Consider the following 24,888-nt stretch of genomic DNA (forward strand, 5'->3'; position numbering starts at 1 on the left):
CCTTTATCCAAACTGTCATCGTCACAAAAAAACTCCACACATATGTAACCTTACAAGGGTTTTTATTAAGACCCAGTAGTCATGCATACTAAAATTACATATTTTCACCACTTTGACTTAGAAAATGCACTAGAAAAATAAACTTTTGGTCAAAACAAACACTGAAGTACATGAATCCACCACCATGTGTCCCTACACTCAGCCAAACTGAATTTCAGTTTGCAGCAAGGAATGTGACCAGTGGCTGAAATGGTGCCCCAGACTGGTCAGAAAATTGGCCTACTTTTCACCCCATCAGAGAGTAGTGTCAGAGGCTGATGGTCACAGAGAGGTTTCAAGTATTTCACTTTGAACAAGTGCCTACCTGATGTGCCAAGAAGCCGAGGCATGTTCACAAGAATCCGTAACAGTGCTGACTTACCGTCTGACTAAATATGCTGCCCAGGGAGACTCAGAGAAAAATAGCCAAGTGAAAAATAGTAAATTCTTCACTATCACCTCCATCCACAAATCACACTGGGCCTTTCCATGAAGCAAGCTCCTGTTGACGCTGATGGTATGTGTTACTTGCATTTTAAGCAAACCATTTCTCCACGTCAGAGGAGCAGAATTAGATTTACAAAATTAACAGATCCCAATACTGAGAGGTGTTATCAGAACTGACATCTTTCCTGAACAGTAGACATGTTTGGTATTTCCACATCTCTTAGGACCACAGGACAGCTACACTTACTAGTTTAGCTAACATTTGACTCCCTAAATGAAAGGTGGTTTCAAAGCAAAACCTTAAAAGCGGAAAACTTTAAAATGAGGTATCATAATGCCACAACAGTATTACAGCTTTTGCTACCCAAATAAAAAAGTAATCCCATGATTGATCTGAGAGTCAAGTGGCATTTAGAGAAACTGCCCAGCCAGGGAGAATTTTGAAAGGCTTGGGGAAAATACTCCTTATTGCCCTATTTCTGAAAAAACAGTATCTCATAATCTGAATTATTAATAAACCACGTAAGACAAGTGACTTCTTGTGAAAACAGGATGATGCGTGAGAGACTTAAAGCCACCTTTGCCAAAAGCAAGTAAGAAACTCAAGATGTGAAGCCAGGGTTGCACTGGCAGTAACAGAGGCTGTTTCTGTACTCTCCCCAGGAAGGCAGAATAGAGGATTCTAGGAAGAGGCATAGTTTTCCAGAATTCTGTGTAGGGGGGTATAAGGAAAGAAGAGGAAGAAAACTCCCATGTACCTCAGCTTACAGATTCATTTGGAAGCTTTAGGTACCAATTCATTCAGACCTAAATCTCCTAAATAATAACCCAATGAGGGGGAAGAAAAGAAAAAAGCCTCCAGAAAGATAAGAGTATGGTGTCCCTGTGGCAGTGAAGCCAATCAGATGCCAGGAACAGCGAATTGAGAGTATAGATCTCCTGTATCATAGAATGATCCAGGGGTGTAAGTGGCTCGTCCAAGGCCACACAGCAAGGTAAATTTGAACTTGGTTCTCTTAATTGGCTATCCCTTTCCTTCCCAATACCACATGACCTTGAATTTAGGGAAGGGTTAATTTCCAGGTATTTGTGCGATGGGCCAAAACCTTTCCCTGAAGGAAAACACTCCTAGTTCTTGAGGTTCACCTGTTTGCTCCGCCAGGATGCTGCCCCCACCGAGTGAGGCTCACTGCGCTGTGGCCGGATGTTCCCCCCCTGCTGGGGCAGCTTCCCACTGACGCCCTGGTGAAGCCACAAGGACGCTGCCTGGCTTTTCACCCAGGGAGGTCCTGGTTTCACAGCTTGGCTCAAACCTGAGAGGTGCCAGAACTATTTGATCTCTCTTTGGATCCAAAAGAAAGCACAGCAGCTCCAGGAGGCAGACAGACCTAAGCTCTGACTCCTTTCAGAAGCTGAATGAAACAGCTCGCTCCTGGTCCAACTGGAAAGGCCTGGGAAATGGGCAACATCCTTTCTGGTCTTTGAGACTTTTCTTTTCTTTTCTTTCTTTATTTTTTATTTTATTTTTTTTTTTTTGAGACAGGGTCTTGCTCTGTCACCTGGGCTAGAGTACAATGGCATCATCAGAGCTCCCTGCAACCTCCAACTCCTGGGCTCAAGCGATCCTCCTGCCTCAGCCTCCTGAGTAGTTGGGACTACAGGCCTGAGCCACTGCATCAGGCCTGAGATAGATTCATTCATTCTTTCTTTCTTTCTTTTTTTTTTTTTTTAGACAGAGTCTCACTCTGTTGCCCGGGCTAGAGTGCTGTGGCGTCAGCCTAGCTCACAGCAATCTCAAACTCCTGGGCTCAAGCAATCCTTCTGCCTCAGCCTCCCAAGTAGCTGGGACTACAGGCATGCGCCACCATGCCCGGCTAATTTTTTCTATACATATTTTTAGTTGTCCAGATAATTTCTTTCTATTTTTAGTAGAGACAGGGTCTCGCTCTTGCTCAGGCTGGTCTCAAACTCCTGACCTTGAGCAATCCTCCCACCTTGGCCTCCCAGAGTGCTAGGATCACAGGTGTGAGCCACGGCACCCGGTTGCCTGAGAGACTTCTTTAGGTGAGCTTGGCTATCCCTATGTTAAGTCACATAGACAAAGGCAATTGGCCAAGAATGCAATGTGGAACTTAAACCTCAGGAACTTGGCGGAGCTGAGTGATTCATTCCTCTCTCTCCCTAGTTTTTAAATATTTGTTATTTGTTTTTTCTCTCTTCCCTCTTAGGACTGAAGAAAACCTCTAAGCATCTCCCATCCAGGCCATTGGGTTCTGAATGCTCTACTTTAGCCATCCCACTTGCCCTATTTAGGCCTTTTCAGCAATGCTGGTCACATCATCATCAGATGGAACTAGAGGCAGCCAGGGGTATACGTTTTGGCACTTCCAGCTCAGCCAGGACCCTAGAGGATCCAGGGTTAGGGTCCATGGTGAAAAGAACTTTCTCTAGAATTGGCATTAATGAGGTAAATAAATTAATTTCCACCAACAGTTTCTCCATTTTCAAAAGTGCTAAAAAGATGAACAGCTTAGTAACAACAGACTGGCCTTTGAATTTTAGAATACTGTTGTCTTCCTAATTGAGCTGTCCACCTTGCCTCCTTAGTCTAATAAATGCACGGGGAAGGTACACGTACAACACGTAGTACTTGTCACCATTTAACACCATAATCACATGAAATAAATATCAAAGGAAATAGGTCAAAAGCCATCATATGAACCACCTAATTTGATGCTTGGGCTAAGGCTAAAATCTTGACAGGGAAGATCTAAAGTGCTGAAATGCAGAGCTAACACTGAGGCCGGCTGGTCCACTTACGCCAGAGAGAGACTGAAGTGGGTCTGGGAGGGCGGTGATCCAGCAATCCAGAGACTGAAATCTAAGAATCCCAAGGAATGTAACCACTGTAGCCGAGTTTACAATACACCACCAGAGTCTCGGGGATGGAAAGGTTCATACAAGATCTGGTCACTTCACCTGGCCTCGCAAAAGCCATCTTTTTAAAGTTTAACCATCACTATTCAAAGGAAATTGGTATCACTGAGTTCCAGGAATACATGTACTAGTTTCTTTAAAGTCAGGACCAAATGATGACACATTCTTGGAAAGGCCCATGTGTTCCATAGAAAAGCAGGATCCAACCACTTGTATCTAGATAGTCATTTTTCTAGGCAGAAAATCTAACATTCAGGAACTAAACCAAATCCCAGAACCTCAGCAGCCCAAAAGGGCCTTAGACATCATTTCACGCAGCCTCATTTTACAGATGAGAAAGCTGAGGCCCACAGAGGCCCTCGTTTTATCCAAAGCTGCACACTTGGGGTCCAGGTCTCTGATTCCTAGGCCAGAATTCTTTTAGCTACACAGGCCTGGAATCCCGTGTTTTAGGTTGAGTAAAATCATACACTTCTAGGACCCTGTATGATTCTATTGAGAACCAGGGCTAAGGCTTTATGGGTTTGGGAAAACTTAAGTTTCTATTGCAAGATTCAACCAATGAATCCCAGAGGTGTTCTGAAGTCTTGGGCTTCGAAATGTGATCAGGAGGTGCTGCTGATGTTCCGATGCTTGCATGATTCAGTTAAGATGCTTTCCAAACCCAGTAATAGCGACTGGAGCCTAGACCTCAAATGTCAAGTTTCCTAATGACCAACAGAGGCTTCATGTAAAAGACCAACTCCCAAAGCCTCACATTAGGCCACCATGCAGGTTTAGCCCAAGTGTTTCATAGGAGCCATGCTGACTGCCATTCAGGTGGTTTTCTCCTGGAAAGTGAGACCAAACTGACTTTGGTCCTGATTTTTCTTGCTTCCAAGATACATAAAAACCAGATTAAAAAAAAAAAAAAAACAGAACAGATACAGCTTCCAGATCAATAGTTGCAAACTGGGATTCCAAATGTTTGGGAATCACTGGGGACATTTTCCGTGTCTTCCATGGAGTAATTCAAGTAACCCAGATGGACTAGCCCTCAGATCTCTAGGGTGTTCCTCCATGCTGCAGTTTAATTACAAGGCACAAGACCAAATCCTTGGCACCTTAAGTTCTCCTTGTGCCTCTCCAGAGAAAAAAGGGATTTATAAATGGTGACACAGGGGACTGCCTAATAACAGGAGTACAGCTGTGATTTCACACCTCGCATGGAGTCATCACACTGCACGTCTGAGGTCAGTCCCTCAGGCAGCAGCGCCTGGCCCAGGGTGCTGTCACAGGCAGGGGCAGCTTGGCAGAACTCTTTGACAAAGTCGTCCTCCGAGGCCAGCAGCACTGCGTTCCAGGTGGCAGTGTCCAGCTCTCCCGCCGTGCCCCCGTACTCCTTGGGGAGAATGCTTCTTGGAAGGCTTGCGTGGAGAGAGTTCAAGTCAGACCCGTGGAGGAAGAACTAAAGGGGAATGAAATGAAAACACACACGTCCTTAGGTTAATCAGGAATGCAGAAATCTCCTGCATGATAGGTGCTCAAATATCTATTGAACGAAGAAAGGAAGGGTTAATGGCAACTCTACCCTCAGCCCAGAAAGCTTGGAGTATCCTTAATTCTCTTTTCCTTACACCACATGCCCTGTTGGCTGGACCTGCAAGATATATCCAAGATCCAGCCACTTGGCGGCCACCCTAATGGTCCCATGCTGCCATCTCTTCTCGCCTGGATTCCCACAGCAGCCTCCTACTTGGTCTCCCGGCTCCCACTCTTGGCCCTCTGCAATCTAAGCTCCTTTCGGTGTAAGTGAGATCATGTCATTCCTCTACAACCTTCCAGTGCTCCCACCTCACAGACTAAAAACCAAAGTCCACACGATGGCCCACAAGGCCTGTCACAACCTGTCCCCTCACTGCTCTGACTCCTCCTCTGACCAACTCTCCCCCCTCCACTCTCTTGGCACCAGCTGCACCAGCCTCTAGCTGTTCTGCTAGCCTGCTGGGCATGTTCCCACCTCAGGGTCCTGTCGTTGCTGGTCTCCCAGGTACCTGTATGGCTCACTCCCTCTCCTCTCGAGTCTTTGCCCAAATGTCAACTTTTCAATGCCACCACCTCTAACCACCCTATTGGATACTGCAACCCTTCCCCACCTCTCACACACACTATCCGTTTTCTCTGCTTTATTTTTCTCCATAGCTCTTATCACATCCTAATACTAGATAACACACATGATTCACTGTATCTTTCTCTAGAATATAAGCTTCCTAGGGGCAGGGATTTGGGTCTGTTTTGTTCACATAGAACATACTTGCACATAGTTGATCAATAAATATTCTTGAATGAATGAACATTCAAAGGAACAAATGAACAACACCACGGGCTACAAATAGGGCATTTCACAGATATAAAAGACCCATCCAAAGGTTGCTTTGGTAAAAGTTCCAAACAGAATCTTTAGGAACTAATATGGGTTCACTCCCAGGCAGGGAGGCCACTAAATTAATCGTTTGCAAACCTGGCTATGCATCAGAATCACCTAAGGAGATTTGAAAAGCACAGATCCGTGGGCTCTGCCCTTGAGCTGATGAATCAAAATCTTCAGGGAAAGGGCCTGGAAATCCACATCTGGGTTTTTAAGTTCTCTCCCTTGCGACTTTGAAAAAGCATATAAAATTTAGGACCCAGTCTTTGGAGTGACCTTCCTAGGCCTAGGGAAGAAACAGGAAAAATACTCCCCATCCCATTTGAATCAGGAGTACTGGGAAAGGTTCAGAGAGAGGTGGCTCTCCTGGGTCAGAAAGGAAGACTCTGTTTTGTTTCGTGTTTTGAGACAGAGTCTCACTCTGTTGCCCGGGCTAAAGTGCCGTGGCATCAGCTTAGCTCACAGCAACCTCAAACTCCTGGGCTCACAGGATCCTCCTGCCTCAGCCTCCCAAGTAGCTGGGACCACAGGCACGCATGACCATGCCCAGCTAATTCTTTCTGTTTTTTAGTAGAGACAGGGTCTCACTCTTGCTCACGCTGGTTTCGAACTCCTGAGCTCAAGCAATCCTCTCCCCTTGGCCTCCCAGAGTGTTAGGATTACAGGTGTGAGCCACTGTGCCCAGCCAAGACTGTCTTTTAAAGTGTCATCTATCCCTTTTTAAATAAGAAGCTAAACACACATCTTTTAAATCTTGAATTGCCCTGCAAACTTTACCCGGTTAGACAGCATATTAGGTGAATGGAAAGTCTTAAATAGCATTTTTAAATCCCAAGATTCTGTATTAAGAAATGACCGTAGCTCTTTTAAACTATCTGCCCTGTGACTATCTTTCGCTCTTCCTCTTTTCTATGTCCTCTTACACATAAAATGCAATGCTGGTTCCCAATGCCCACGCCAGGATACCAAAAAGTCTTAATGACACACAACTTATGACTTATGACAAAAATCCTGGCTCTGCTCTCTCTACTGGCAAATATTACATTCTTACTAATTTCATCTTCCCCTCACAAAAGGATTGTTCATTGATTTTATCTGTAGCCCTTTACTTCTTTCCAAATTAGTAGTCCCAGGGCAAAAATAATAAACTAAGTACTAGATGTCACAAATAAATCAAGAAAGAAAAATATATTAAAGTCTCTGAAGTCAATAGGAACATCACTTACTCTGTTTGCTATTTTCTCCTTCAGAAATGGTTTTATGATGGCAAAAATGCCTTTAAATATTCGAGGTTCATTCACGACATGGACTGCTTTTATCCGAATGGGGAAACCATCCTGTGGAGGGAAAGCAAAGGGTGTTAGAACATCGGGAGTACCTTTCTGCACCTACCACCCCCAGTTAAATCTTCATTTTAAGCCCCAGCATCAGTCTGGCCTGATCCTCATGGCCTCCTAGTAGACTAAATATAATCAAACGGGTTTCCTTAACTCCAGCCATGTTCAGAGGCTTTAATATGTAAAGGTATATGGTGACATTCACAAAAAAGGGACCACATTTACCAAACTTATTAACCCTGAAAATTTTTTCCCCTCCAGATGATCTTACAGTACTAGGCAAACACTGATCCAAACTCCGTACCCTGACACTTGAATTGACATGGTATTCGGCAGAAGGCATCAAAAAAGTGCAAGCTAGGGAAAGCCAGAGCACTGGCTCAAGGCCAGATTTCGAATTTATGATAATGTCTAAACGCAGCATTGATCTGTTTAAATAATAAGCCTTGTGCATGGTAGGGGCTCAGACACTCACAGGATTTGTGGAATTCAATGAGAACAACTGTTATATCACTGGTGCCCCATAGTTCCCAAGAGACAGCACCCAACGTGGTGGGTCAGAATGAACAAGGAACCAAAACCTGTACAGCTGTGAGACTGTGGTGAGGCTGTATCTTCTCCAGGCCTAAGTTTCCCCATCTATCAAAAAGGAAAAGTAATTCTTGCCTTGCCTATCTCCCAGGATTCCCTGAAGGGCTGAAGGGGTTCTAATGACATTAAGAGCAAATTGTTAAACACTGCAGATATGGAAGGAACTTCATGGTCCCCAGTGACTTGTGTTCTGAAATGCACACAGCACGTGAGGTGTGAAGCATCTGACCAAAATACAGTCCAACAGAACTCCATGTCCCCAGGTCCACAGGGGATGGGGGGCGGGGTAGGGTGGGAAGGAGAGGGGCTCCAGCACTCGGGCAGAAGCACAGTTGCTCAGTTTTGTTTGTTAGGAGAATTCCTCCTCTGCTTTCTGGACCAAAAAGAAAAAAATAGAAAGCATTTTCCTGGTTTTTTGGACTCTTGCCCTAATACTGACCTTGTCTAGATTGAAAGTACTGGAGACCCTGATGAGAATGGGTGATAAACAGGACAGTTAAATTTCTTCCCTTGATGCTCTTGTATCTTTCTGACTGCAGGAGTGGGATGTAGCTTTGCGTATCACGTGGGACCCCCAGTAGATGGACAGGGCCCTGGGGAACCCAAAGCAACCACAGAACAGGCACATGACAAAAAGGGGCCATACCTGGAGGATGCCAATCACCTTTTTGGCTATAAAAGGGCCAAAATGAGATGCTTTTGATAAGCTCACTCCTTTGTAGTCTGCAAGAATTACAATTCCATTCACCTGGGTTTCTTCAGACTGAATGAGTTTTTCTAACGTCAAGTATATGGCTCGGATATTTTCGGTAATTGGGTAGTTGCTCGGTATCCATCTGTCTAAGGTCGTAAGAGATGGACAGTATGTTACAGAAGTGAATATAAATAAATGATCAGACAAAGATTTATCTCCTTTCTAAAACTGTTGTTTCGAAATGGAAAGGAAAGATATTCAAATGGCCGTGATTCCATTTAGGTTAGTAAATGGGACACTTCAAGCAGCAGCCGATGTTTCTTAACTCCAAACACAGCAGCACATTCTGAAATGGAAATGCAATTGAGTGCTGAGGTTAAAAGCATGCGCTCTGAAGGCAGACACACCTGGGGGTTGGAAGCTTACTAGCTGTGTGCCTTGGGCAAGTTACTTCCTCACTGTGCACAAGTAGGATAGAATCGGCTAATAATAACTACTTCCTGCTATTAGATATTTTCCCTTACCTTCATAACGCCACCCTGGTTTTCCTTGGGGAACCACCTCCTCCCACTCTAGCCATGCAGTTTGCTATATTTTTTTTTTTTTTTTTGAGACAGAGTCTCACTCTGTTGCCCAGGCTAGAGTGAGTGCCGTGGCATTAGCCTAGCTCACAGCAACCTCAAACTCCTGGGCTCCAGCAATCCTCCTGTCTCAGCCTCCCGAGTAGCTGGGACTACAGGCATGCGCCACCATGCCCGGCTAATCTTTTCTATATATATTTTTAGCTGTCCATATAATTTCTTTCTATTTTTAGTAGAGATGGGGTCTCGCTCTTGCTCAGGCTGGTAGCCATGCAGTTTGGATAGAACTGACTTGACTCCTGACTCCGGCGGTGGACAAGTGATTGGGAACTGATTGGCCAATCTGGTATTACGTCTTCCTGGTCACCGTGTGTGATCCACGCCAGGCCAAGCTGAGCCAGGGAGACTCCATTCTGGGACCTTGGCCCTTGGGAAAAAGATCTTTCTTCCCTCTTGTAGTGGTGAGGCTGTGAGCTTGGGATTCAGGGGCCCCATGAGACGAAAGCTGGTCTGAGAATGAAGCCCATGCTGAGGACAGCAGCAGTGGACAGTTTTCCGATGCTGGACTTTGAGCCCCTGAGTCCAGCTGTGCTCAGACTTCAGTCATCTGAGCAAATGAGATCTCTTTTTTTGTTTCATCCAACCTGAGTTGGCTTTCTGTCACATGCCACCCCAAGAGAGTCCTAACTCATACGCCACCTTTGGGGGGGATTATGGTGAGTATGGAGAATAAGCTATGAGGATATCCCTCACCAAACCCCCCTTTCCAGCGTGGACATTCCTTTAATACTCCCCATATGTTTAATGATTCTTTCCTCTCTTTGGAAGTAAGATGAAAATGATGATTTTTGAGTAACTGCTATTCTCCAGAAAATGCTACCAAGTCCTGTATGCCACCTTCTTAGAAAGGTAAAACTTCACATTTGCCACCAATAGGATCTGTAATATGTGTAAAATTCTTATGAAAAATCTTTGTCCAAAAATTAGGCCAGCTTGCTGTTTAATGTTGCTGCTGGTTAAATCTGCCTCTTCATAACTAGATATCATCCCTTTCAATCAGATATGTCTCAAAAGAGCTTTAAAAAAGGCATCCTTTGAGCTAGAGCTGTAAAGTAAAAAAAGAAAATAACAAAAACGTAAAAAAAAATTTTTTTTAATTTAAAACATTAAATTAACTGCCTTTAAAAAAATTTTTTCAATAAGGCAGTTGAGAACAAAACCTTCTGTGAATGCCGCCTCCTAAAAAATTGGGTCAGTGGGGAAGGGTTCAGATCTGCTCCAGACATACAGGGAAAAAATTCATCTCATGAGCAAAGGGTTGAAACCACACAGGCAAAGGTGCAACCAGTGTGGTAACATGGAACTGTTTTGTAATATGCTTAGGGGTTGAGTATAAGGTTGCAGCAGAAAAACCCGTTAACTGGTTTCTAGGTCTCTCGGTGCCCTGAAATCTGCACTGCGTTGCTTATTTTCAGATAAACACTCCTGATTTTGGAAAGTGCCTACAACAGCAGGTAAGCTGTTCACACTGTGCCTGCTACATAGAACAGGCTGGAGAATGGTTCAGTCTCCAAAGAGAGTTTGGTGAACGACTAAAGGCAAAGGGAAGTGCGTGGAGGTGTCCACTTCCCGTCAGAGTTGCCTTCAAGAGGAGTTTGTATGCACGAGCGAAAGAGGGCTCTTAGTGTGTTCTCATTCCCTGGCTTGCTGGGGAAGAACGTCGCATCTTACTTTCAATTTTGTTTTTCAGCTCTGGTTTGATGGAGAATGTTGAAGTTGGGGGTGGAGTGGAGAACACTCCCAAGTTTATAATGCATTTGGTGTCACGGAAGAGAACACGATTAAGAATCAGAAGTCTCAAGTTCTAGTACCCCCTAGTCGTGTCTAAATGCTCTTTGGGAAACATGGCTAGATGCTCTTTGCTGGGAGGTGGCAAGGAGCTAGCTGCCCCCAATTGCAAACTACCATGCTGAAGAAATGTAAGGTATCCTGACTACTATCATGAAGTGCTAAGATCAAAAAAATCAATCTCAAGTGAATCTTGTCAGTGGCTTAACAAAGGGGAGCAAAGAAAGGAAAGGTTGCAGGAGGAGTAGGTACCCTTTCACTGATTCCTGCACCTCAGCCTACTCACAGACAAGGTCAGGGAGGGTCCTGGCAGCCATGCTTGTGTCCTATGACCAGGGGCAGATTCCTCAGCTCAAATTGTCTCCCCTAGAAATGTGGAATCTGCACTGAGGAACTTAACTGAGTAGTCAGGCAAACCTGAGAGCTTAGGGGTGCCAGATTTAGCTAGGTGCACAGAGGCAGCAAAAGCCAGTCTACAGAAAAAAATGTAAAGAAGATATGCAAAAGGCAGCAGAAATGTGTGGCCCCGAGGACACACAGACGGTTTGAGGCACAGACAGGGAGAATGGCTGTCAGCTCCTGGTGGCATGCTGGTTCTTGGTTCTGGGGCCTAGCAGAGCTGCTGCACTTTCAGCTCTCTGGTTCTAGGAGATACTCCAGTCTCCTCACTTCTTTCTTAAGTCGGTTTGAGTAGCTTTTTGTCTCTGCAATCAAAAGAGCCTTGACTACAAGGAGGGGTACAAAAGGGACTAGGAAAGGCAGGTGGAGCTGGACAGACACATCCCAGGGAGGCTGTACACGCGCCCCACAGCGGTCTAGGAGAATACCTGGGCGGAGGCAGAGGACATGGCAGCCCCTCGGGTCGGTGTGAGGCAGCACGGTGAGGAATCCGGAAGCGAGGACATCTTTTAAGGCTGACGGCTTCAGGTTATTGAAGACTTCGGGCCAGCTTCTCCTGCAGCTGTGGTAGTTGACCAGGAGCTGCAGGGCCCGGTCGTAATCAAACTTGCGGGCTCGGAGGAAGCGCAGCAGGAAGGCGTCGTCGAGGGACGTGCTGAGGTTCGGGTACTCCTTCCGCACCATGTCACGAAGGGCCTGCACATCCCGAAGTCTCCATTCTGGCTTCTCCTGCAGCTCCTCCCGGGCTTTGGTGACCAGTTCTTCCGTCAGCGAGCACACGTAGCCGGGAGGCTCAGGTGGTGGCGACAGCTCATTTTCGGAGAGTGAGGCCACAGAAGGGCTGGTTCGCAGAGAATCGCTTTCTTTTGACATGAGCTACCAGGATCCCTGCCAACATAGAAGCCCCAAGCAAAGTTAATAAAGCTTAGCAGTGCTCATTTCAAACCCCAGAGGCAGCATGACATAGGGGACAGGAACATTTTTGTCAAAGCCAAGTAACATCAGAGCACTGTTTCTCAACCTGGGGCATGAACTGGATCTGAACCACAGGCACAGGTCCGACCCCAGACTGACGCCACACACTCCTCGGTAAGCACACGGCCTGGCTTACAAATGTAGGAATAGGCGCGTGACCTTATTCGTCATGAAATAAATGTCAATTAAAACAACTTGGAGATTCAGATTGGCAAAAATAAAAAACAGGTACTCTAATATGCTTGCTGCTGGTGCGAGTATAAAGTGGCACAGCCTCTTTGGCAGGCAGTTTCCAGTATCTATCAGAATGCCACTTCTAGGACATACATTTGTATGTATGTGCAAAGTACAAGCATTGATTATAATGACAAAAGATTAAGTGCACATCAGGAGGAGACTGGTTAAATACTATTACTATATGAATGGGGTGCAATCCAGTCATGAAAAGGAATCTGGCAGATCTTTATGAACTGACATGTTAAGAAAAAAGAGGCCGGGTGCGGTGGCTCACGCCTGTAATCCTAGCACTCTGGGAGGCCGAGGTGGGCGGATCGTTTGAGCTCAGGAGTTCGAGACCAGCCTGAGCAAGAGCGAGACCCCATCTCTACTAAAAATAGAAAGAAATTATATGGACAGCTAAAAATATATATAGAAAAAATTAGCCGGGCATGGTGGTGCATGCCTGTAGTCCCAGCTACTCGGGAGGCTGAGACAGGAGGATCGCTTGAGCTCAGGAGTTTGAGGTTGCTGTGAGCTAGGCTGACGCCACGGCACTCACTCTAGCCTGGGCAACAGAGTGAGACTCTGTCTCAAAAAAAAAAGAAAAAAAAAGAAAAAAGAAAGCAAGTTGCACAAGAGTGTGCAGAAAATTTATTCACATTTATGTTTTTAAAATATATATACACTTGTGAATGCACAGAAAATTTCTGGAAGGAGATATAAGAAACTGTTACCAATGGTTACCTCTAGGGAACAGAACATTTAAAATGAGAAAGGCCGCGTGCGCGGTGGCTCATGCCTGTAATCCCAGCACTTTGGGAGGCCGAGGTGAGAGGATCACTTGAGCCCAGGTGTTGGAGACCAGTCTGGGCAACGTAGCAAGACCCTGTCTCTACAAAAAATTTTAAAAATTAGCCGGGTGTGGTGCATCTGTAGTCCCAGCTACCCAGGAGGCTGAGACAGGAGGATAGCTTAAACACGGGAGGTCAAGGTTATAGTGAGCTATGATTGCACCACTGCACTCCAGCCTGGGCAAGAGTAAGATCCTTTCTCTAAAACCAAAATCAAAATAAAATAAGAAAGACATTTTCCTATACTGTTCAAATTTTTTACCATGTACCCACATAACTTAACATGGCGGCCATGAAAATGCACTGGTCAGGCCTCCTGCTAGGAAAACAGAATTGACGAATGGCCTCAGCCGCTGTCCCTCAGGATCTACGTCCAGGGGATGCCACACTTTCCATGGACCACTCTACCCAATGCATGGGTGAGACATGGCACTCATCTTGGGCTCGAGGACTCCCTGTTGGCCTGGCCAAACCCTTCTTGGGACTGCATTGCAGTCAGAGACATTCTTCCTTTCCAAACCTCCTTCACGGGGCCAGACCCGCATCACTGCCCAAGGCTCTTGCTGACTTCCCCAGCTCCTTGCCCCTTTATCCTTCACAGGTGATGCCTCTAAATTTCTTGCATGCCTAATCTCAGGGTGTCTGCTTCTCAGAGGACCTGAACTAATACACTTACTGAATGAAAAACAAAAAACAGCTGCCTTAGATAGTCCAGGAATAAGGTAGCAGCCGCGGGACTGCCCAGTTCCAAACCCCATGTCTTTTTTTTTTTTTTTTTTTTTAAGACAGGGTCTTGCTCTGGGCTAGAGTGCAGTGGCCTCATCACAGCTCACTGCAACCTCAAACTCCTGGGCTCAAGTGATCCTCCTGTCTCAGCCACCCAAGTAGCTGGGACTATAGGCTCTTGTCGACAGGCTGTGTCACTGGCCCTCCATTGTAAGCTCAGCAGGGAAAGCAGGGACTGTCTCAGGGGTCCATGCACAAACCTTTGATGTCCTGACTGCACCTAGTTGGACTCCCACTCTTAACACTGCAGCCAGAGCAACCAGGTCATGCCCTCTCAATCTTAGGTCTGCCTTCTCTGTTCCTTGCACTCCAACTTCCAGCTCTACCCAGCTTTTTCTGCTTCCCCCCAAAGGTGTGTTCTGCTGTCCTGTGCACATCCTGTTTCCTAGAGCTAGCATGTTCACTCTAGATTTTCACCTGACCAACACTGATTCACCCTTCAGTCCTGATTACATGCCACTTCATTCATTCAACAGATATTGAGCACTTATAGTGTACCAGGCTGTCTTCCAGGTACTAGGGATATGGAAGTGAACAAAAAGTCCTGTCCTCATTGAGCTTAGATTCTAGTGAGACACAATAAGCAAAATAAACTATAACAGTCCACTACAAGGTGGTAAGTACCATGGAGAAAAACAGAGCAAGGAAATGGGCTGGATGTACCCAGGGATAGGGGCTGCAATTTTAAATTAGTTGGTCAGGGAAGGCCTCACGCAGGTGACAGCTGGGCAAAGATGAAGGAGGAGAAGGCGTACACCATGTATATCTGGGGGAAGAGGAAGAAGTGCAAAGCCGGAGGCAGGAACATGCCTGGCTTTTTAGGAGAACAGCAAGGAGGCCAGTGTGGCTTCAGCCAAGTGAGCAAGGTAGAAAATACTAGCAGATGATTTCAGAGACTTACTGGGAACCCAAAAGGCCAGAGCTTTATGGGCAAGTATTTTGACTGTTACTCTGAGTGAGGTGGGCACCATGGAGGGTTTTGGGAAGAGTGACACGATCCTGATTTGTATTTTAAAAAGATCACTCTGCTTTCCTGAGAATGGACAGGGGTGAGGACTGGGGCAAAGAGACCATTTAGCGGCTGCTGCAATAATCCAGGTGAGGGATGATGGTGGCTTGAAGCAGGCAGCCTTTGCTGACAAGCCAGGTTAGGTGGCTCCCACACCAGAGCTCTTTGGCATAGCACTTCTCCCACGCTGTTTGTAATTGTCTGTAGGCAATTTATGAGCAACACCCCTGTCTGTCTGGTTCATCACCTTAAGCTCAGCACCTAACAAGGTGTTAGACACAAGGTCTGCGCTCCATAAATATTTGTTGAATGAGTTCAATCTGCTTGGCAGAGGTATGCTGAGTGAGGAATGGAACAACAATAATGGCTCTGTTTCCATGGAAGTCTCCAAGAGATGCATGCAATCTCTATCTCGTGTTTACCTGGGAGATAAACTGCAGTGTCCATGGGCTACAGGCCTCACCTGAAGGCCCCTCTCCAGCCTCATTTCCCACCTCTCCCCACCTCGATGCACCTTAAATGCCAGACAAAACAAACAAGTGGCCCAGCATTATCGGAATACCTCATGCACTTCTGATATTTCCTCTTATTGTTTATTACTAACCAGACAACTCATCACCTTCAAGCTGCAATGTCACCTCCTCTGTGAAGCCTTCCCTGGCCCCCACCCAAGGTGATTCTCTCCAGTTTTCTCCAGCACTGGGCTCCTATTTCTTCTTTAGAACTTGCAGTCCAGTGCTATCAAACTCCTGGGAGTCAGTTTCACCACCCGTTCATTTGTCAGGTAATTACTGATCCCCACCCTATGTGTTGGGCGTTGTGCTCCCAGGCACTGGGCACACAGCAGCAATCTCATTCTTTGCCTTATGAAACTTATGGAGGAATGATGAAAAGAGAGAATATGTACGGAAGTGTTTTGCCATGTATCAAGCACAGTGCCAAGCCCCATACATCGTTTTCTCATGTAATCTTCACAATATCTGGCGACAGCACTATTACTGTTCTCATTTTACAAAGGTGGAAACTGTCCCCTACAATGCAAATTCCACGAAGGTGGAGAACTCGCCTGCCATGCTCACTGCTAGCCCCAGTGCCTGGCACATGTCAGTGCTCTAGAAATACCAGAAGATATGAGGTTAAGCGGCACGCCCAAGGGTACACACCTAGTGAAGCAGAGCAAGGATGTGTCTGAGCCCCAACCTGGGCTCATGTCTACCCTCCACCTGGAGCTTCATGTTTAATCTCCAGGGCTCAGTCACAGTCTGGTGAGCGAGCTGCTAGGTGGGGATTTAGATGGGATGCAAACATCATTTGTTAGGGTGAAGCTGGGCATCTTCCCTACCCAGAGCCCATCATTTTGTGGAGCATCACCTTCTTCCCCTCCCCACCCCCCAACAAGGACAGGTCAGGCAGCCATCTCTCCTGGAACCCCAGAGACCCCCATAGCCCGTTGACAACCTTCCGAGGCCCCCACTTCCGGCTGTCACCCCCTCCCCAAGTGTCCCCATTTCCTGGGGTCTCTCGTTCCTCTGGGCCCCACTTCCGGTTATCCCTCCCTCTCAGGGGCCCTCTCCTCGGTCCCCAGGGCACACGGACGGGCTCGCGGGCACTCACCGGCCCGGCTACGGGGCGGAGCGCGGGTCAATCGGCGGCTGGAGCCTCGTCCGGCAGCGCGCACAGAACCGACCCGCACTCCCGGCCCGGCCAGGCCCGGCCCCTCGCGCCGGAAGTGACGCGTCCAGGGCGTGGGAAGGCGGGGCGCCGCCCGGGAGCGCGCATGTGCGACATTTCCCCGCAAAGCCGGCGTTCTGTCCCCACCTGGCGGCTGTACTCCGCGCTCTGGGGCCGGGTCTGGATGGAGAGCGCGAGGAGCTTGTCAAACCGGGTTTATAGATGGGGAAACTGAGGCCCAGAGAAGGAAGGAAAGAAGCTGCCATTTTCTAAGAATACACTGTGAACTAAGATAAAATCTTAAGGCTCCTTCCCCCGGCTGACTGAATGAACCCCCTCCTGGGCAAGGGGATACCCTAAAACTGAATTGCTCGCCATGAGGAGGGAGGCCAGACATGCCTCATCATGCCCCCCTCCCTTCTTGGAGACATCCTTTGCAACTCACTAACAGGCTAAGGCTTTGCTAGACAAACCTGCAGGGCCTCAATTTACACAACAAATATATGGCCAGTAGCTTGTCTCTGATTAACAGACTGCCCACAATTTTGGGCCGAACCAATGTATGCCTTCCATGTATTAATTTATGACTTTACCTGTAATCCCTGTCTCCCTGAAATGTATAAAACCAAACTGTAACCCAACCACAGCGAGCCCACTTGCTCAAGGTTTCTTGGGTCCTCCAATTTGGCTCAGAATAAACCTCTTTAAATTATTTTACAGTTTGGCTTCTTTTCCGTTGACAACACTAATATGTATCTGGTGTTTTCCATCTATGATCTCATTAAATCCTTATATTTATACAATTCCCCTTTGTCATGAAAGGGAAACTGGCAATCAGTGTGGTAAAGGGCTTCAAACCCAGCCCTCAGGTTTAGCATTCCGGAATCTCTCCCACGGCAGATGCTCTGGGACTGGTTGCTCCAAAGGCAGAGATTCCAAACCACGCGACACAGCAGTCTCTGCCAGATGCTACATGGTGTGTGGGCGGTGAGGGAGGCAGCGCGAGGGTGGCCAGGGAGTCGTGAGTTCTGACTCCTGCTCTCAGTCCATCATTTCCAGGGTTGCCAGATAAAATATAGAACACTCAGTTAAATTTTGATTTTCACATAGACAACAATTTCTTTTCAAGTATGTCTCATGCAACGTTTGGGACAGACATACTTTAAAAATTGTTTATCAGAAATTCAAATCTAGCTGGGGATCCTGGTTGTCATTCTGTAATGTTTTGTTTTTGCTAAATCTACGTATTAGCTCCTTCTTGCTGTTATAACAAATTACTACAAACTTAGTGGGTTGAAACAACACAAATGTTTCGCTTACAGCTCTGTAGGTAAGAAGGCTAAAATCAAGGTGTTGGCAAGGATGCATTCTCTCTGGGGACTTCAGGGGTGTATCTGTTTCCTTGCCTTCTTCAGCTTGCAGAGGCCACCTGCATTTCTTGGCTCATGGCCCCTTCCTCAAACCACTTCATCCACTTCTTTCTGTTGTCACACCTGCTACTGACTCTGCTCCTCCTGCCACCCACCCCCTCTTGTAAGGACTCCTGGCCCACCCAGATAATCTGGGACAATCCTCCCACCTCAAGGTCCTTAACTTAATCACATCTATGAAATCCCTTTTACCTGGTAAGGTAAGATATTCACAGATTTCAGACATTAGCATGAGGACATCTTGTGTGTGTGTGTGTGTGTGTGTGTGTGTGTCAAGGGGGGACATTATTTATCCTATCAAAATCTGGCAACCCTATTCCCAGCTATGTAACCTTGGCCAAGTCACTCAAACTCCTAAAGCTTCTAGTTCCTCATGGGCAAAAAGCTGATTAAATGAACTCATAGGAGGAAACATCTTTCCTTATGCCAGGCAAACAATAAGTGCTTAATAAATGGCAGCTCTTGTGGCAAAGAATGAGGGATAACACTGCCCAAACCACACTTTCTTTGGTGTTGCAATAGCTTGTCTCTTCAACCCAAGCCCAGGATCTTCTGGCGGTATATGGGGCCCAGACTACAACCCTAGACGCTGCCAGCAGGAGAAGAACTTGGTCTCAGGGTGAGGCAGGGCTGGGAAGAGTTTCAAAGATGACCCCGAAGTCTCTGCCCCATCCCTCAATTGAGGGCCATTATTTCTTGTTCCTCCTGAACAAGGAGTTTACATTTTAGAGAACTAAGTTATCTCAGGATTAGAAAGTCTCAGATAAACAACAATGACTAAAAGAATTTCTACTTTTTGAGCAATAAGATATGCCAGGCACTGTGCTTGTACGATCTCAACTGTGCCTTACAACACCCCTGTGAACAGCAAGCGAGGATTGTCCCATTTGCAAAAGAGCAAACTAAAATCCAGAAAGAAAATGTTACTTGCCTAAGGACTCAAGATAGTCAATGAAAGTGCGGGATTTGAGCTCACATCTGTATGACACCACAGTCCCAAATTGTACTTTGCCCTACAGGTCATGCAGATCTATATTTTTGTGTTTACAGGTTGGGAAACAGGCTCAGAGGATAAGAAATTGCCCATGGTCACATGATGACTAAGTGGTTGAGTTGGGATTTGAACTTCTGTCTTCTGCCTCGGACACTCAGAAGTGACAGTCTCTTAGTAACCCCTTGAAAAGACCCATTTCCTTATGTTAAAAATGTGTATGTGCCCCTTGTTTCTAGGGGGTCCTTGGGAGGATTCAGTAGAATGCCATGTGCAGAGTCATGGTACATTGTGTCATGAAATGTCTGATTATTGGTTATGATCACCCGCCTCTCGCGCAGAAAGATCAGCAGAGGGCAGCTTGCCCTGTCTCTTGGTTTGGAGCGCTCCAAACGTCCTGCTCTCCTAGCTTTATCCAGTCTCTGAGGAAAGAAATCCTGACATCGGGTGGGTATATGCTGGAAGAAGCTAGAAATGCCTGAACTGTCTCTGTTTTCAAGGCGTGTGACTCTGAGCTCGTACAGTTTTCTAGGACCAGCTGTAGTATTGATTCGAAGGTAAGGCTTACTTAGGATGGCACCTTGGTATAGGGCAGAGTTTCTCGGTCTTGACACTATTGGCATTTGGGACTACATGGGATGTTGTTCTGTACATGGTAGGACATTAAAGAAATGCAAAGAAATAATTACTATACTGGTCAGGTTAGTGGTTACTTTTGAGGGGAACAGCTGTGATTACTTTTGGGATGGGGTATATTGGGGGGTGGGGTTACTAGGGTGGCTGGAAAAGTTCTATTTCTTGATCTGGGTGGTGGTTACAAGGGTGTTTGCCTTGAAATAACTCGATAAGCTACATTTAATTTGTGTGGTTTTCTGCATGTGTTTTGTTTTACACTGTAAAGATTTCAAAAAATGAAAACAGAAGCACCCGCCTCACTGTATATGTGTATATATGTGTACGTGTGTGTGTGAATGTTTGGTTCCCGGTGGTACCGGGTACATAGTAGATGCTCACTAAATATGAGTTCCTGTGAATCCTTTCAAAAACCCCGATTTGTCAAAAATAGTTAATACTTATTAGGTGATTACTATGTGCCAGGCACTGTTCCCAGGGCATCCAATCTAGTTGAACCCCCACAACCCAATTATGATTATATCCATTTCACAGAGAATAAAACTGAGGCTCACAGAGTTTACTCACGGCCACACAGGAGGTGGCAGAGCAGCCTGGGTTTGAACTCAGGCAGTCTAGCTTCCAGGTCTGTACTGTCATCCACTGTCATATTAATATATATACCATACTAGTTTTTACAGAGCCCCTGTCTGCAGTAATAGCCCCCCCACCCCTTACTGAGTGCCTGCCAGTGTGCGCGCCATCCTTTCACACTCGTCACGTGAGTCTCACAAACAGCCCTGGGAGGTGGAGGTACTTGCTAGCCTGCGTTTGAGGGATGGGAAACTGGAGCCCAGAGAGGCAAAGGGACTTGCCCAAAGTTACAAAGTAAGTAAATGGCAGTAAGGGATGGGGGAGGGGCTTGAACTGGGGGTGGGGAAGGTTCCTACTCTGTCCCTTGGGATTCTAAAGAATGAAATGTTCTAGACTCTCAAACAGATGTTCACCTGATGGGTCTGACCCAGTCTGAGGTCATGGGTTGCCCAACCAGTGGTCCGGAGCCTGGCTTGGCTTGAGAAGCGTCCAGGCGAGGGCTGGGAGAAGTCAGAGGCTTGGCAAGCACCAGATGTGCTTGACCCCAATCCGAGGGTCGTGCGAAGCTTGTGACCCCTGGGCCTGGGGTGCTTTAAGGGGGCAGAGACTCCTGTTTCTTGCCGTGCTAGCGTTTTGCCTCAGGATGAGGACCTAGAACAGAGCCAGCCCCGTCGGAGCCTGGGAATAAAGAGGTGCGCACAGGTTGGCTGTGTGTATTCCCAGAAGAAGTAAGAGCCCAGCTATGTTTCTGTGGTCGCACATTGATTTCCTAAGCTGAGTCAGCATGGCCACTTGGAGGTACAGGACGTCCTCTCTGATCCCCAGGGCCCTGGATCCCAGCCGGGCTGAAGTATTTCCAAAAACAGGGCCTGGAATAGTGAGGGAACGGGAAGGGGTGGAGATCCCACCCTCCACTGTATGAATAATACCCAGCACGGGCTGAATTCTAACCCAGCCAGGCTTGCGCCAAACACTCTGTGTATATTCACTCAGCTCACCTCAGAGATGCCATGGAGCAGAGACTGTCGAGAGTACCATTTGACAGATGAGAAGACATAGTCGGAGAGGCACAATCACTTGTAAATGGTCGCACACAGATGGCATTGCGGGTCTGTGACTGTGAAATCCTGGAGTGTCCACTCTGTAAGTTCACCACGTCACTCAGCCCTCACAACAACCCCATCGGGTAGATGTTGTCACCTCCGGTAAGTATATGAGAAAACTGAGATTCAGGATGGTGGACATGACTTGTGCAATGTTGCCAGGAAGCTCTGCAGTGACAACCAGTGATCATTATTCAGGAGCACAGTCTAAATAAGCCCACAGCTGCTAAAATTTAACCATGGCCACTCAAAACCCCATGTTCACCCACAGTTCTCGTATGATGGGAAGAGGGAGCCAAGAATTCCTTGGTGGCCCTTTGTTCAGAAGGGTGGAGTGTGGTCATGGGGGCTCTTCCTTGAGGGGGCACTATTTGGAGAGCTTCCTGTGTGACTCCCGAGTGGGGCCCAGGGGTCTGATGTGGGCGGAGACGTCTAGAGGCGGAGAGGAATGCGCTGCCCGGCTGCGTTGCCGAGGGAGCCCAAGAGTGTGGATGTGCTAAGGGGAGCCCACACTCCCAGGCATTTCAGGGCACAGGCTGCTTGAGAGTTTCCCATGGACCAGCTGTGGGCAGGGAGCACCTACCCACAAGTGACCAGCTTGGGTCCTGTCCCCTAGGGCTTCCTGGAGGGGTAGAGGGTGGCAGCAGCAAGATGCTGGAGTTGGAGGTCGGATTCCTAAGGGCTGAGGAAGGAGTTGCAAGGGACCCTCTGGAGGAGAGATGCATCCCCCAAGGTCAAGGGTGAGAGGGGCCCTGTGGGGATGGCTGTCTCCGTGGAGCCCACAGCGGCATCCCACGACAGAAGGGGCTCAAAGCCAGCTGGGATGGTGGCCACTCAAGTGAGACCCTTCTTCTCCCCTCCCGGTCTCCACCCCCCACCTGTGGGGGACAATCACCCACCCAGGAATCACCTCACCCAGGAGGCTATTCCCCTTACCCACGCTGGCTTGCAGCCAACACCTGACTGGCACAAAGGTGCAAAAGGCCAGTCCCCTTGCTAGACTTTACCTGAGACCACAGCCCTTCTTCCTTCCCTCCCTCTCTTGCTTCCCTTCATCCCTCGAAGGTTCCTCCTTCGTAAACCACATGTACCTAATCCCTGCCTAAGGCTCTGCTTCTCAGGGACTGAAGATGACCCTGGGCATCAGGAGGTGCGTTTATGACTGGGCCATTTCACTAGCCCTGATCCAGGCACTTCATTAGCAAGAATTCTGGACCCCAAATCAAACTGACGTAGATTCAAATCCCAGCACCATCACTTCCCTGCTGTGACCTTGGCCAATGACTGGAAACTACACCTCGGTTTTCTCATCTGCAGTGTGGACAGAAAACAACCGCTACCTCACAGGGCTTTGCAAGGGTTCAACATACGCAAGCACCTAGCATAGTGCCCAGCACAGTCAACAGTGCTATTGTCATTCCTCCAGGCTGACAGCACTTGCTGAGTGCCCAGGAAGCAGCTTTTTACCATCTAGATGAGGATGCTGTGTCCCGGCGTGAGTCACCGCATCATGAGGTGGCTGGGGGTTCAAATGCAATAAAATAGCCGCCTCATAGGAAACCCCTACTATGTCCTGATGCCTATACGACGTGCTGCATGTGTGCTAGTTCACTCCAGCTTTACATGTCAAAGCGGATATAATTATCTCCACTTGACACATGAAAAAAACAGGCTCAGAAAGTCTAAGAAACCATCTACTGGATCCACAGTTTGAAAAACTGAGTGCATCTAGAACGACTGCAATTAAAAAGACTGGCCCTAGTAACTAGAGCTCTGTACACTGCTGGTGAAAATGCAAAATAGTACAACTACTTTGGAAAATAGTTTGCAGTTTCTTAAAAAGTTATACATACACTTGGATGACCCAGCAGTTGTATTCCTAGGCATTTATCCAAGAGTAATGAAAGCATTTGTCCACTCAAAGACATGTATATGAATGTTCATAGCAGCTTTATTTGTAATAGTCAAAAACTGGAGAGCCAGGCACGGTGACTCACACCTGTAATCCTAGCACTCTGGGAGGCCAAGGTGGGAGAAAGTGGAGACCAGCCTGAGCAAGAGCGAGACCCTGTCTCTGTTAAAAAGAGAAAAAATTAGCCGGGCATGGCGGCGCATGCCTGTAGTCCCAGCTACTTGGGAGGCTGAGGCAGAAGGATTGCTTGAGCCCAGGAGTTTGAGGCTGCTGTGAGCTAGGCTGACGCCATGGCACTCTGGCCCGGGCAACAGAGCAAGACTCTGTCTGAAAAAAAAAATACTATAATACTTAGTAATAAAAAGGAACAAACTATTGATGCATACAAAAACATGGACAAATCTTAAAATAATTATGCAGAGTGAAAGAAGTCATATAAAAAAAGTACAAATGGTATGATACCATTTCTATAAAATTCCAGAAAATGTAGAGCCACCTATAGTGAAAGAAAGTAATTTATAATGACTGTGGTTGCCTGGGAATGAGGGTGGGATGACTTATAAAGGAAACTTTTGGGGCAATGGAAACACTCATCACCTTGATTGTGGTGGTGGTTCCATGGGTATGTACGTATTTCACAACTCATCAAATTATGCAATTTTGATGCATGCAGTTTATTGTACATCAATTATATCTCAATAATACTGTTTTCATTTTTTTGTTTGTTTTTTTATTATAGAGACAGGGTCTTGATATGTTGCCCAGGCTGGTCTTGAACTCCTGGGCTCAAGTGATCCTCCTGCCTCGGCCTCCCAAAGTGCTGAGATTAGAGGCATGAGCCACCTTGCCTGGCCAATAATGCCAAAAAAAAAAAAAAAAAAAAAAAACCCAGCCAACAACAAAAACTAGAGAGTGGCACAATTAGGATTTGAACACATGTACGTCTGACAGGGAACCATGGAGTTGGTAAGTTATTAAAAGACCTCCTTTCTTGGCTGGAGTCATAGAATCCATCCAAATGGTGCCACCTCCGGGAAGCCTTACTGTCCCTTCCATGGAGGATCGTGGCTTTCTAGAAACTGCCTCCTTAGTGGCCTTGGCCCACACCACCCTCCTGCCTGCCTTCAGGCTTGGTCAGGGGATCCTTCCCCTGCTTGGAAGACCTTCCCTTGTATCCTCCTTCGTATGGCCCTAGAATATGCTGGTTGAGAGCCCAGCACCAGAATCCCACCGACCTGGGTTTGAATCCCAGCTCTGCCATTTACAGGAGCTGTCCAACCTTGAAAGTGTTCTTGAGCCTCTTTGAGCTTCAGATTCCTCATCTGAACAGTACTAGACGCTACTTTGGGATGGCCTCGAGGGTCAAATGAGAGATAGTTGACGTTGAACAATTAGCCTAACGCCTGGTGTGTAATAAAGCACTCAGTAAATGTTAACTATTATTGATCTTCGCCT

The 24,888-nt window shown here is 47.0% G+C and overlaps 1 protein-coding gene across 3 annotated transcripts; it reads right to left on the reverse strand.

The window, feature by feature from the left end:
• Window positions 1–47: 47 nt before the first annotated feature.
• Window positions 48–24,807, reverse strand: TTPAL (alpha tocopherol transfer protein like). 3 transcript variants are annotated; one of them, XM_069496325.1, is made up of 7 exons: window positions 24,669–24,807; window positions 21,417–21,689; window positions 20,832–21,096; window positions 11,709–12,168; window positions 8,405–8,598; window positions 7,057–7,167; window positions 48–4,870 (listed from the first exon to the last, which is right to left on the reverse strand). In XM_069496325.1, exons 4-7 carry the CDS (start codon window positions 12,151–12,153, stop codon window positions 4,592–4,594), a joined length of 1,029 nt encoding a protein of 342 aa, XP_069352426.1. In that variant the 5' UTR covers window positions 12,154–12,168; window positions 20,832–21,096; window positions 21,417–21,689; window positions 24,669–24,807; the 3' UTR covers window positions 48–4,591. The 3 variants fall into 3 exon arrangements, with proteins under 3 accessions (XP_069352426.1, XP_069352425.1, XP_069352427.1); XM_069496324.1 differs by lacking the exon at window positions 20,832–21,096; XM_069496326.1 differs by lacking the exons at window positions 20,832–21,096; window positions 21,417–21,689; window positions 24,669–24,807 and adding an exon at window positions 16,735–16,806.
• Between the last annotated feature and the right edge of the window lie 81 nt (window positions 24,808–24,888).

Source organism: Eulemur rufifrons, chromosome 20, assembly GCF_041146395.1.
Source record: "Eulemur rufifrons isolate Redbay chromosome 20, OSU_ERuf_1, whole genome shotgun sequence".
Taxonomy (NCBI): Eukaryota; Metazoa; Chordata; class Mammalia; order Primates; family Lemuridae; genus Eulemur; species Eulemur rufifrons.